At 41.5% G+C, this 15,102-nt stretch overlaps 1 protein-coding gene across 1 annotated transcript in view; it reads right to left on the reverse strand.

Moving 5' to 3' along the window:
* GALNT10 (polypeptide N-acetylgalactosaminyltransferase 10) overlaps positions 1-15,102 on the reverse strand; it is an 82,143-nt gene that overhangs the window by 30,852 nt on the left and 36,189 nt on the right. Inside the window, exons 2-4 of the mRNA XM_042826352.1 lie at positions 11,034-11,136; positions 10,094-10,232; positions 6,239-6,405 (exon numbers count right to left, since the gene is read on the reverse strand). Coding sequence (XP_042682286.1) covers positions 6,239-6,405; positions 10,094-10,232; positions 11,034-11,136 — 409 coding nt within the window. The remainder of the gene's footprint in view (positions 1-6,238; positions 6,406-10,093; positions 10,233-11,033; positions 11,137-15,102) is intronic.

The following is a 15,102-nucleotide window of genomic DNA, read 5'->3' on the forward strand; positions in this document are numbered from 1 at the left end:
ACACTTGTTCTAAAACACTGTCATTTATACAAAAGCAGCCTTAAAAATGAGTAAGAACGAGCTGTCAGGCAATATGCAAATAACCAAATAGAAGAATGTGATGCATATGAAATTTAAGCACTTAGTCACAATCGCTGATTTGTGTCAAGCTAGACCGTAAAATAAGATATATTCAAAGCACTTCTGAACCACCTGTGTGGTGTGCAGATTGTCTTCTACTCATAGCTAACCCCAAGTACACGCCAAGATGCTTCTTGTAACTGACATTCAGCAATTGTCACCACCTCCCAGCACACAGGGAGGATGACTCGAATAATTTCAGATTTTCAATTGCTACAAAGGGTGAAAAGGTACAAACACGACTGCTTTAATGTTAAAGGAAAGTCAGCTTGTACCAAATAATCATACTAATGCAGACCACGTCATCAATTCTCGGAGATGCTAGGCTCCCCTGTTGTGCCTTTTGGTGACTCAAGAAGGCAGCTGGGGCACATGGGCATATAATGTGTTTGAGCAGCCCATTCTGGTAGGTCTACTCTACCAACACATTTGGGTTCCCTCACTTTGGAGATTTTCTTACCTATAAAAAAGGCATATTACTTTCAGTGTTGCCTTTCACAATGTCCTAGTGGACAAATGGATGAAATATCATCATTCATTTATCTTCACTGAACATCTTCATCCATGACCTCAATAAAAGAACTGTACGAAGCCTGTGAGGTTTTGCAGGTGATACAAACTTGGGAGGCATGGCCGATGCACCACTCAAAGAAATTTTGACAGGCTAGAGAAACTGCAAACAGCAAGCCCATGAAGTTCAACAAACTGAAATGCCAATTCCCATACACGGGGAGGAGTAACCTCGTGTGCTGACCAGGGACTGGAAAGCAGCTTTGTAGAAAAAGACCTGGGAGACCTTGGGCACAAACTGGAAGACAGGAAATACAGATACTGCTTAAATAAGATTTCCAACCTGATGCTTGTGGCTTCTTATTCTTAGTTGTTTTTTTTCCCCCCACAAAGCTACCATAAGATCAACTGAACAGTAGAAGAGGTTCCCCAAAGAGATTATAGAGTCTCTTACCCTGGAGATTTTCGAAACCTAAGAGCTTGAACAATCTGCTGCAGGTGAGTACCAGGGAGGCAGATGAGATGATCTCCAGGTGTTGTTTCCAACCTCAACTACTCTGCGATTCTGTAAGTGTCCCAGTCTAGCTTCCATCTCAAAGCCACCTCTTCAAAACAGTCACAAGAGAGGACGGTTTCACTTCAGCCTTTCACCCAGTGGTAGTGTTATAGCTGACGTTCTTGTGCAGCAGAGAGCTACTAAATATGTATCAGGTGCAAAGCAGAAGAACATTTAGACAAGAATCCTGCAAAGACAAAATTCGCCATCCTCTGCCCTTTGTTCTTTTTGCTGAAGGCTGTTCATTCATGTAGTGAGAGACAAGGGCAACTCTACATTTGCAAGCTGCAAGGATTAGATGGGAGATCAACAACCCATTTTGCACAAGGCAGACACTTGAGATGAACAGCTTGATTTCTCACAACCATAGATTCAGATTGTTCACCTAGGAACTGAAGCAGCCCCTGAAGCATCACAAACTGCCTGCCTGGTATTCATTGCCCACTAGCAATAATAAAAGGCTAGAGTCGATACAAACTGACCTGCATTTCAACTTCTCTTTCCCTCCTCCCATTGCTATGATACAATGGAACTCACACACCACTCAACAGCATTATAATTAAATAATCAAAATCAAACAAGTTTCACATCTGACAATCCCCAGGAGAATGCCGATATACATACAAAAAGCATTTTAGTTTACTTCGAGCAATTCTGGTAACAACAAGCTCAGAGGGATATAATTAGTACCCTGCAAGCCAGCATATGAAAAGCCTTCATTTAACTGAGCTCAACACTAAAGAATAGTTTTAGAAATGAAACGCGAAGCCACAAATCCACATAGGACTGCCACAGCTAACCATTTTTATGATCAAGAATTCTAGTCATAATTTATACGTATTGCATTTCTGATTTCTACTTATCCAGAAGGGTGCATCCTGAACCAGCTGAGGTCAGTCCGTGGGTCTTTAGCAGTTCTCAGCAGGATGCAGAAAGAGGCAGACAATGTCAGGCAGGCTCATTCTTCCTCTCCAAAAATAGCTACTGAATTGGTGCCTCCCTCTGTTCAATATAACCCGTACTCTTTTCCACATTTAAACCTCCCCATTGCTTTGAAATGCTTATGGTCAGAAGAATGAACTCCTTATGTCCCCACAAAGTTTGTGTGGAAGAAAAGTACATGCTATTATAGCAGCCTTGTTGGGAATGCTAAATTCATATCAGAGACTAATAGGAGAAAGTAGAAATACACCCAGAACATTTCCTCTGTTGTGACCAACGGCACACGCTAGAAAGCAGCTTCTTATTGAACCAACCCAGCCAGATTACGAAGACAAGGGTCTGTCTAACCTAACAAGAGTCAGGTGCTAAAGAACTGCTGGAGACAGAAATGGCTTGCTGCTCAAAGCAGGCTGGGTGCCACTGCAGCACTGCATCAGAATCATAGAACCGTAGCATCGTTAAGGTTGGAAAAGGCCACTAAGACCATCATCAACCATCATTAGACTGATCCCACAGACAGCCAGACCTTCCCAGAGCAACGTGGCTGATATGGGATTCAGCTTTAAGTTTGAAATAAGACCAGATTTTGATCACTGTGTAAGAGACATCCAAAAATAATGCCATACAGCAAGTTGCTCCAGCACATTCAGCTTTCTCAAACAGCAAGCAAAGGAAATATTTCAAAAACACAATTGGGTAAGCTTTTTTGCTTGCTGTTAAGATTTGCTGTCATCAGGGCCGTCTTCTGGCTGAAAAATGTTTATTGTTAAAAGTCGCAGAGTTGTGTCTCAAGCAAATCAAGAAATAAATGGTTGTTGACACTTCCAGAAGATGATTCATCTGCCCAAGAACTCCAGTAATGAAAGCTGTGCAGCTGCCTTTCAGGTATGCTGCAGAACACAGCATCCACCAACTAACCCAGAAATCCATCTTCACTCTCCTGTCACTTTATTAGCTGACTTCTCAACTCTCTTCATAACCAAACCAAAAATTTCTTGCTTGAAAACTGATAAAAAAAAACCTTACAAAAGTAACATCAGTCAAAATCATGTGCTTAGAAGTCAGGTTTCCATATCTGTTCTGTAGCTATTATTAGTTAAGTCCTCTTTACTCTTCTGGTGAAATATCCCCCATGTTTGAGAGCTGATCAGATGCATAGATGAAAGATGCTGATGGACTGGTACTACACAGTCCAGTGTGGTACAACACAGCACTGCACAACACAACACTGCTCTGCAACAGCGGAACAGGAGAGAAACACCATCAGCAGGGCCTCAAGGGCAGCTGGGCAAAATCCAGCGCAAAATCCAGTGTGTTTAACCCAACACAGCCGAGCACAAGAGAAATGCCAGTGAGAAGAATATGGTTTCCTAGCTGGAGATAGCCAGGTTTTTGGGGGTTAGTCTTTTAAAGAGTTATTAAGGTGCTAGGTCTCTTTATACAGCCCTCAAGTGAAAGGGCACCAGGAGGTACAGCACAGAGCACCAGATATTTCATCTTGTTGGGGTAAACTCTCGATAAAAAAATGATTAAGGTTTTTTTTTCTTTTCATTTTCGGCTATTCACTGGAGTTCATTATGACTGTTTACTGATCTCTTTGGGAAGAAGCTGACATTTACTGTTCTTACTATTGCCTCTCTGATCTCCATCAGGCTCCTAGCTATCACCGTGCTCAACAACGGTTCTGTAATTTTTGAACAAAGACTGTCACAAATCTGTGGGAAAACCAACTGAAAGAGAAGCACAGCATTCCGCTCTGCAGACAATGCAGCAGAGCAACCATTTGAGATTTTCAAAGAAAACTGAGAAATCTCTCCTCACTATTAACTGCTCACCGATTCTGTGGCACAGCAGTGATGGTATCATCTGCTCAGAGATGTGGTCTTTATTCTCTGCCCAATTTAATCAGGAGATAAATAACCAGAATGGTGGTCTAACAGTCCAAATCCAAGAATGTGGCCTTCCTCAAATACACAATATGTGAAGTAAAAGATTTCCTGGAGCAGTTCAGTTTGAGGTGTTAAATTATCTATTCTCAGGCCCTGGGTTAAAGAAAGGTGATTATGTTTTTTGAAACACTTACCATGGATAAATTAAAAACAAATTTATAACCAGCAAGCTTTCAAATCAAGGTAATGCATTTAGGATTTAGCACTCTCGCCTCTTGAAGACTGAGGAGCTATTTAAACTCCAGGAGGAATGTGGGAAAGCAACACCGGTGCAGCTAGGGGAGAACACTGCCTGCTGGAAAAGGAGAAGCAGCCAGCAGGAAATGCCACAGTGCAGATACAGACTGACAGCAGGGAAGGAAAAATGTTTCATCCTAACCAGTAATTGTCCCAACATGGCTAGATCAACTGAGCTAGCAGGAAAACATTGGTTTCAGAAAGGTTTTTATTAGCATGCTGTCTGTGTCTCGTTCTCTTCCCTTTACAATTCACCTCACTGTCCAACACCAGCAGTCTTTTGTACCCATCTGTAAATAGCTGCTGCACAAATTAATCTCAGCCATTTCTTTGTATGAAAGATGGATGACTGATGGAGAGGAGCTAGCAGAGGCAGGTGGAACAGAGCAAAGGCAAGCTGGACAAACAGCACGTGTGCAGTCTGATGGGGAGAGAAACAAGAGAGCCAGAGAAGTGCTCTGTCAGCTGGTCAGATGGGCACTTCTAGAGAACAAGGAAAACAGATGCACAGGAAAACAGATTTCACTACTTCCACTCGTCCCATAACAAATGTGTTTGTACAACTCTGCTGTGGTTACAGCATGAGCTTTACTAATTTGCTACTAGACCAAGTAGCAATAAAGAGACCTTGTTGGGAGGGTATTCTTCCCCCAGCGTAGTTTGAAAATCCTCTGAAGAAATACTTAATTCATATAACTGATTGATTTGTTCAAATCAGCATGCCTTACTTGCAAACTAATTAGAGATATACTTTAGAACAAATACTGTAGCTATCAGGTAGTGCTTATTTCACAGTCAATATAGGTCAGAACACAAAATACTCACTAGCTTGTTTCCAAGCTCATTTTAGGAATTTCCTACATGTCCAAACTTTGAAGCTGTATCCTTTAGTGTTCCTATAGAGAGTTCTTTTTGATTAGTTGCATAATCTCAGGAGCAGGACTCAAGCCCTGCAGTCTGTAAAGAATCTAAACAGTCGTAGTAATTTTAATGGAGAAAACAGATTTGCTGGATCTGATCGTAATCCTCTAAAAATCACTGTACCCTCTTTAACACAGGAGGACCAGCTGCTTCACAGGGCTTCCAAATTCCATGTGCTCTCAACACAGCATTGTCTACAGGACAGACATTCATTCCTCCTGTTCGATTGCTTTTTTCCCCCTCTTCAGCAGGAGTGCACACTGCATGTGTTTTGCTTTAATATATAAATTAATTTAATTTAAATCACGCAGCACATAAATGGTTCAGAAAAAAAAAGATATCTTGCCTTTCTACTGCAGATTAAATACATCCAGCAATGACATGTATACACTGCTATGACAATTAACAATGGTTCTTCCATTTATGGTAATTTCTCATGCCAGAGATGATATGTGTTCACACTGAATCCAATCCAAAACAAATGCTCTTTTCTTGACAGTACTCTCCCTGTTTCGCACTGTATGTCAGCAAGGGAAAGCAGTCAAGGCTTTGGATGCTGCAGATTTACTTTCCAGAGGCACAGTATTCAGGGAAAAAAAGCCAGGAATCTCAGATAGTCCAAGGTAGAGACCTCTTATCCAGGCTTCTTTCATTTTCTGAGTCTAGAAGAAAGTGCAAGATCTGAGGAGTGAGCTGTTTCCCTTCAGTCCTTGTTTCTGATTTGCTTGCTTAATTGTCTGGTTCCTCCATATTGTCCAAAATGCAGGACAGCCCATGCCAGGAGTTAAAACAGTGCAAACTGAACTTGAGACATGATTTTTTTTGCTGAACTTTTGGACTTTCAGTTATATCGGAGCAAGATTTACCTGAGCTCCACTGTTGGCAAGGAAGAAATCACTCAGTTACCTTAAGCACACAAATAATTGCAAGTTCATTGATCCCTTTGGCAGATAAGCATAGGCAGATAATAATAGATGGAGATGTTACATGCAAATTGTCATACCTCTGTCACTGAAGTCATCCACCAGCACTATCTCTGCTATCAGCTCAGGAGGGGAGCGGTTCAGAACGCTGTGCACTGTCCGGAGCAGGGAGGACCATCCTTCATTGTGGAATGGGATTATCACACTGGTGTTTGGCAGCTTCTCCAGGTACAGCTTATTCTTGCAGCTGGATACAGAATAAGGTCAGGAGGCAGTGCCAAAAAACACTAGCACTTCCATATTAATCACCATCAGGCAACTCAGTTCATCCTCTATTCCCCAGAACGATGCAGGGTGCCTGAAAAAGGACTTCTTCGAGACAAAGTTGACCTGTTCCAGTTTGCCTTGCCAAAAAAAAACCCATTCCTTATGAAATAGTGACTTTTAATGGCCAGTAAGTGATATTTAGCAATTCAGAAAGTCAAAGAGATCTGTTAAGTACTGAAACTTCTTTTAAAGGAAATTCCCATTATAGCCTAAGGTACAGCATTCTGCAATACTTCTTTTTCCAGTTCTCACACCTCCAAGATCATTAGGAAGAGGATTTTCTGAAGTCATTCCAGAAGTTGAATGCGTCTGTTTTAAGCTCTCTTAATACATAGGTTTAACATACTTAATCCCAGATTTCAGGGAAGTAAATAATTCTAATCACACATATAGCCATCATCCAAAAATTTCAAATGGAACGTAAAGAAAGTAAGGATCTTGTCTAACAGCACCTTCCCTAAAGAGCTGTAGAAATAGAAAACATTATGAACAATAGACGGAAGAGACAGGATAATCACAAGAAAAGAACTGCTCGATAAATAAACCTACTTCCCTCAGCAACAGATCGATCTCCAACTTCTACACAAGGCTTCCTTTGTCATCCTGGGTAAATTATTCAAATGCTATTTTTTTTAAGTAGCCAGTCTTGTTTTAGCAGTTCTAATTTGATACTCAGCATTAGCAAATCAAAGCAAGAAAGTTGGCCTTTGAATCCAAAGCACTGCAGGATTTGGATAGGGCCAGAGATTCAAGTCTTAAGGGTCCCCACAGACCCCTGGGCTTTATGGGCACTGCCCCAGACCATTAGTCTCCCTTAACACTGAAATAGGAACAATGCTGCCTCATCCTGTGGGTGTGTTTTCAAGATAGCCTCATGAAAAACATCCAGACAACAGCATTAAGTGCAGAGTTTATTTTCCTGCAGGTGTGGCCCTCAGAGTGGAGTTTGAACTTTGCTGAACAGGTGAGGTACAAGGCCATTTGATGAACAACTGCAGTTAAAATTACCCCACATGTTCAGTGCAAAACAGATAGTGCTGAGAGCACATACTGAGATTTTTAGCACTTAAATGGTAATGCTAGCATGGTGGCTAGCAGAAAAGGGAGGCCAAGCTCTATTCCCTGCCCTGCCACAGTACTGCCTGCTGCACAGCATACACTACAGCTTTGCAGACCAGGCTTCTAGCACACGCACAGCAGAGCACTTGCATGCAGGCAATCCCCTCCCCATTCCAGGAAGGGCAGATAGGAACAAAAGCAGCTCTGGCAGTGGAAGCTTTCTCCTGGGTGCCTTTCCCAGGGAATGGAGAAGGATACACCTATGTTACACAAACTCAGTAAATCTGTGGTTACAGGAAGCGACTGTGATGCCTGCATGAAAGGACAGTAGCTTATTATGGGTCTAATGAATTGTCTTGGGGAGCTGCCAAGAGCTTGCAGGCTACGGCTGCAATGCACAGATTCAGTATGCAAAATAAAGCTGCATGGACTGCTTTCATCCAGCCCCTGGCAATGCAATCAACCTTCTTCGGAGGTAGCTGCTAGCTATAATTTTGTGACAACATGAAACAAGGTCCCCCAGTTCTCTTCTAACCCTTCCTAAACTGCAATTCTCATTCTCCAACTTTAGCAAGCAGAAACTTTATCTATTCAGTTTAACTATTAAAGAGTTTCTCTCAAGCTATCATATCCACAACTGTTTTTACAAAACCTGCAAAATTAGTACTGAATATTAAAAACCCCAAAGGCACTGAAGGGAAACATTATTGCCCCAGTTCACCTTGTGCTTATACTCTCCTCTATCTGCAGGCACATTTCTGAACTTCAAAGTTTCCATTTTTTCCTACCAAACATAAAAAGGAAGGTAAAATAAGTGCTCTGCAGCACAGCTCGTGTCTTTCTATAGCGTTCTTTATGGACTTTACCTCAGCTAAACTTCATAATAAATTGCCCTCATCAAGCTCCCAAATAATATGAAACAAAACGTTTCAAGTGTATCTTTTTTTAATGGGCAGGGAATAAACAGACCTTCTCAGCTGTGAATTCCTTTACTGCAGATCTCCATTAAATGCAACCCCATTCCCTGCCCAGCTAATCCTAGCATCCATTACATACATGCTGTTTATCCTCATCTTGAGACCTCTGCAATTATAACTCACCACACTGGGGGAAAGGATGTGTCAAACATCAAGCAGAACCAGCTGCAGCAGTGTCATTAATCACAGCTTAAGTTGTTGGTGACTCAGACACTTCACTTATTAATTTTAACTGGGGACTACAGTCAGAAGTTTCAGATTTTAAAAAAGTTTTAACAGCAGAATTAGCAATGAGGAATCAGCAACTCTGTGAAGCACTGGGGAACATTAATTAATTTATTAATCTTCAGGTGAGGAAATACTGCACTGTCTACAGCTTAAATCCTCAGAACCATGGCAGCCCCCTTAAATGGCAGCCAGGCACAGCTTAGGTTAGCAATCTCAAACTATTTCCCAGAATTTGAATATAAGCTGACCAAAAGCATCTTCATCTGATCAATCCGTATGTTTGAACATTTCAGCTGCGTGCCTGAAGCGTTCATGGAGTTATGCTTGCTGCTCCGGTCTGTGGGCATGCATTGAGAAAGGTCAAGCTGCAGGATTTGCTTGGTTCACTGTGACAGCTGAAGAGGTGATCTCTTGAATGCCCTAATGAATTTTAAAACCTTATTTTTGGAAATGGTACTTCATGAGTAAAGCAGATGTCGAATTCAGGTTGCTGAATTCAAAACTAGCTTTCATCCACACATCTAACGAGGCTTTCTGATTAAAAAGTGTGCACAGTTTAAAATACATCTCAGCTTCGCATCAACAAGGATTAAACAGGTGATCTCAAAGGTCACTATTCAACTAGAACTGCTTTATACAAACTCTGATTAAGTTTTATGAGGAAAATATGTACAAAAATTAACGTCCTTTCTTCACTGGTAGTTGAGTAGAGCTACTCAGGTCTTGTTTTGCTCCTAAAAATTTCATGGTTATTTCCAGCTACTGGCAAACGTAAGAACCACACAGAGTTTACTGACAAAGCCATCATCCAACTACATTTAGGGCATTTGTCAAACAAGTCAGACATCTACATCAGTTTCTGCTGCAGAGAGAAACAGTTCTATCTTATTAGTTGCTAAAAATTGTTGGCCATGTCAGTAGACTCAGGAACTAAGCTGTCATGTTAGAAGAGATGAACATGGAAGTAGATGCATCCTACTTAAGTTCAAGGTTCCTTCAGTGCAGGGCTGCAAGTTTTTGGTAACGTTTAGTATTTTGGAATTGTAAGAGATCTCATCTGCTTTACGGGCCTGCTCTCAATGGTCTCTAGAAGTCCCTTCCAACCCCTACAACTCTGTGATTCTGTGATTTTTATTTATTTTTACTATTTTTTAACCGATTTGTCACCTCCATTTCCCACTGCAATTACTGTTCTTTATGAATGAGACAGCAGTGCCAAGAGCACCCTGGCTGTGAAAGGCTTGTGTCGGACAAACAAAACTACATAAAAGCCCAGCACACTGCAGACATGGTAAATTAGGGCTTGTAAACTTTCACCTCTGGAAATGCAAACTGTATACTCACTTTGGATGTCTGATGTCTGGAAGGGAACGATTCAGAGAAATTTTATCGCTCACGAAGATATTAAAGCCATTTTCCCTGTATGCCTGGTCCACTCGCTCTGCATCTGTCATCGGGTAAGGTTTTCCCTGTTCTCCATTTCCTATAGACAGACAAAGTAAACACACACTGTTACTATTAATTGGCACTTAACAGGCTATAGGCTAACCCGTGCATCAAAAGGACAGCAGTTATCTTAGAGCCCTTTGAAAATTTCTCCCTTAGTTTTGTGCTGTATGCCATATTCAGCACTGGGTTAACCTCAGCTGTGCAAAACCGTACAAGTTAAAGTCTTCCTTCTGGGAACAGAAACAGATGAAGGGGCTACAGCAACGCCAGGAAGGATCTTCTGAGTATTTTTTTTTTTTTCCACAGCAGGAAGAATACATATGGTTTAAATACCTCATCAGTGTTGCTTTTTTTTTTTCCAGCACAGATGGATGTGTGTATTTAACAAAGCTGAGCTCTTGTACAGAGGAGGCAGAGCCCTTGCAGACATCAGTGTAAGGATGTAACATACAAAATGGACCCTTTTATAAGGTAGAAGATAAAATCCAGAATTACAGAATAAAAGTTGAATGTTATGATCTACAGCATTTTCCTCACCCCTTTTCTCTTCTGAATATCCCAGGTTTGGAATCCCATGATTTTTAGTCAGCTTTTAAAAATCAATTCTGCACTTATTCTAAAAATGCCAAGATGTTACTAACATCCTTTCACCTCATAATGATTATTTTGGAGTTGGTGGAGAAGGCTTTAACTGAGATTAACCAACAATAACTGCTGCATCATGCCAACATCATCTCAACTCTGTAGTTCAACATACCAATCCGCACTCAGTCTAGCAAATAAAATCCAATTAATTTATGATTTGTATTAAAATATTTACAGTGATCTTACATACCCACGCGCTCAAGGTCCCTCCTTATAGCTTCCTTATTATGCCAGTCCTTTTTCCTTTGTCCGTCCCCCAAGTAAAGGTCTTTCTTTTGTCTCATGTGCAGTGCCTTTTAAAGAGAAGACTGGATATATTACAAAACCACAAAAACCAACGAAACCCTTCTATTAACAGCCTCTCCCTTCCTGTAAGGGGAAACTATGGATCTCCCTTGAGGTCAGACTTGAAGCAAATCATTTTTAACCCAAATGGGAAGATGGAGAAAGCAAGCTTTGCATGCCTCAGAACAGTACTTTATCTATAGCTGTTAAGCAGGTGTTTTTTTTTCTGGTGCACTATCATGTATGCAGACCAGTATTCTTAATCAGAGAATCTATTAAAAACTCCCATTTTCATTCCGAAAACATCTAATACATCTTACTTCCTATTTAATTAACAATAAAGCTTTAATGGGTGACCTATTGCAGGATCATTATTAATGAGCACACGACTATACCTGAATAAAATCAAAATAAGATTTAAAAGGTCATTTATTAGGACTCTTGCTGCTCAACTTAAAAGCAAATTTTACACGAGGCATGAGCCTGAGCTAAAAGCAATTAGAGCTGCTCTTTTCATGATGTTGTTCCTGAAATTCAAAAGCAATGGGTGTTTTGGGAACGAGTTGGCAAATGAAAAATGGGGTGAATTCAGAATCAAGCAGACGATTGTGTGGAAAGAAAAATCACAATCTCTCTCTAAAACAGACATCCCAAACCAAGGGAATTATATGCATGTTGAATAGAGTTTAAGGCTAAAAAAAGAAAATCTCTAAGAATGGGTTTTCAATTACATTACAATATGCTGCTAAGTACAGATACAAGTCATTTGTAGCATCTTTTCTGAGGAAGTAGTTACATAAAACTGTTGGGTTTTTGTGTTTGGTTTTTTTTTTTACCTTTAAAATACTCTGGAACTGCAAAGTAAGCTCCACACATTACAACTTCCCAGAAGGAAAAAGCGAGAGCCAGGCACTGCTCACATGCACGAGGATGCAGGCCTCCCTCTAACAGATCAATCCAACTAAACCACCATCCGTCCAAGCAGCAGTTGGCACAGTAACCTTGCAGGGCTATCAGATGTCTTTGGCATTTAATGCAGAGATTTCATTTGCTTTCAGAGTTAAATTGCAAACTACTTCTATGTCTAAGTTTCTCATGAGAAAGTAGGGTGTCTGGACATCTTTCTGTTTCAAGGTGTAAGGCTTCAGACACACAGAGCTCACCTCACTGCAGTCTGACTGCTGAGCTCTGAGGAGCCCTGCTGTGAAGGCTTAATGGATCATCCCCATAGGAGCACCCCTTCCCATGGTTGCTAGCACTTCTTCCACTCCAGCTCAGCACTCTGTGTATTAGCTTACAAAACCACCAGTGAAGACAGGTTTACGGTAAGATTTCAGCATAAACTACAGGGGCTGAACACAGGTGTCTGCTCTGTTCTGGGTACTTCTTTATGGGCAGTAATTCTTAGCAGAGGAAGTGCACCAACAGTATGAGCTGTGCTGATGGTATCATCAGACTAAGGGTAATAAATGAGAGCTCTATGAGTAACAGAGCTCGATCTGATTGAGAGACGCCCTATGAACTATTAGAACTTACTTGGTATTTTATTTTCCATGCAAGAGACTTAAAATCTAGATTTTTTTCAATGTAGGATCATATGATGATTTATAGTCAGTTGCTCAACTTATCTGGCAAGACATTTTGCAGACCTGGCAGAAGTCAAGTTTCATTCATGAAAGCAGACACTCAGCTACACATACCAATTAATTAATACAGAGACTCAGAGTATTCCCCTTCCTGCTGTCTGCAATTCAGATTTAGTTCCCCTGCAGGAGAGCTGAGGGGCACTCAGCCAACAAGGAGTCACTCAGCTACTTCTCAATGTCAACAACTATTAAGGAACTTCTATTTGTGTCACGTGATGAACAAGGGGAGAGCAAAGCAAACTTCCTCTTCTGATAACAGAATCACTAAGATTGGAAAACATCACTAAGATCACCAAGACCAACCCCAATCCACCTCTACTATGCCCATAACCACATCCCTCAATGCCACATCTCTACAGTTGTTGAACACCTCCAGAGACAGCGACTCCACCACCTCCCTGATCAGCCTGTGTCACTGCATCACCACTCTGCTGGACAAGAGGTTTTTCCTAACGCCTAACCTGAACCTCCCCTAGTGCAACATAAAGCCACTGCCTCTTGTTCAGAGCTCAAGGTGCTCCAACCCCATATTCCCAGAAGCAATGAATGCTGGCTAACACTAGCGATTGTGAGCAGGTCTGGGTGACAACCGTGACAGAGCAGCATGCCAGGAGGAGAGGCAGCCTGGTTCTTTTTGGTATAAAGCATATCAAATTTTCAGCTCAATGAAGCAGCTGTCCTGCAACAGTTCAGCAATCCATTTGTCTGGTCCACCAGAGCCGTTTCTAATTTTTCATCCCCACTAAATAATCCTCAGCGCACGGCCATTCTGTGAGAGCTTGGCCTCTTATTTTGCACGAGAGACAGATTATGAGTTATTTATCCCTAAGTCCTGCACAGAGACCATTACTGGGCTCTCCCTACTGACTTACAGGACTGACAGTTCTACATATCAGCACCAGGGAAGTAAAAGTGATCTACACAGCATGCCTCATCTCCTGCTCTTCAGCCTCTGGTGCATACAGCCTTCCTGCCCTGTACCTGTGATGCCAGACAGAAGAGTCACACACGTAAACAACACTAATCTTTGTACCAGCATATCTTTCCATGAGTACCTTTTAAACCTTTCAGGACAGACATACTGCAGATGGTCAGGCAGACTGGCTGTGTTCTGGAGCTGTTTTGGCCTTGGGCAGACAAGTAGCATGAATCAATCCAATTGAGAAGTGCTGCTCTAAATGCAATACAACTCAGCTAAGTGCTATGGATTTAGAATATTTCTTTCATCAGTATCACTGGTAAGCAAACTTCTAACACATTGGTTTGGCAAGTCATTATTAAAACACGGGACTCGAGAAGCCTGCAGTGATGAATGCCTGTGTCTTTGCTCCAGTAGACCTCCCAGCACTCACCATCAGAGCAGCCCTGAAGGGAACATGTACTTGAAGCAGTTGTGGTTAACGTAGCATCTCTTGCTAAAATCACACAGAACTAAATAAACTTAAACAGACTACTGAAAAAAGAGCAAATGACAAACATTTGCCATCCCCTGGACTGCAACTGCTGTGCCCACGTCACTGCTCTTAGCAGAGCAGCTGTAAGAGCACAAGCAGCATGCCACTGTCACAGGGAATGCACGCACGTCAACTCCAAGTCCCCCAGCAGCCACAATGGGCACTTTGCTGACATTGGTGCTTTTTTGGAAGCTTTATTTTACGTCTGAGCTCTAGACATCCAGACACAGCACATACAGAGCAGAATGTTTCCTTTTTTAGTGGCTTTCTTCGGGGATGCTGCAGGGATTTGACTCATTTATGCAAATGAAATAACTTGATGATATCCTTTCAGCAGAAGCTCTAGACTGAGAAATCCAAGCAATGTGCAAAACACAGCCAGGTTTCTAGGACTGACTTTTGCCTTCACTATTTAACAAGCAGCTCATTTGTGGAAAGCTTTATCTTACCTGTAGTGCTGCAGTTTGTGTCATTTCTCACTTTTATCCTCATTACCCATAAATTCGAATTGCACAGCAGAAGGCTCAGCACTTTTGTCCAAAACCCATCAGCACAATCCCCTCCTTACCACATTTTTGCTATGAAATTCAACGGCTGTTGTTCGAACATTGTGGTTATCTGTTATTTACGGTGAGGGTGAATTGACATTAAGCATCTGTATTTCTGTCCATATAAAGCAGCTCAGCAAACAGAAGTGCCAGGCTACAGACTTTGCCATTTTCCATTTTGCTCTGCTTTCACTTCTCATTTTGCAAAAATCTGTTTGTTTTTGAAGTGGTCAGTTGCTAACAGCAAAGCAGAAAGGAGATTTCAAAGCCTGAAAGCTTTATTACAATCAGCTATTAAAGCTATCTGAGTGCACAGGCCATTGAAT

This window comes from Centrocercus urophasianus, unplaced genomic scaffold (assembly GCF_019232065.1).
Source record: "Centrocercus urophasianus isolate 14NV4802_14NV808 unplaced genomic scaffold, USGS_Curo_1.0 seq_26, whole genome shotgun sequence".
Lineage (NCBI taxonomy): Eukaryota > Metazoa > Chordata > Aves > Galliformes > Phasianidae > Centrocercus > Centrocercus urophasianus.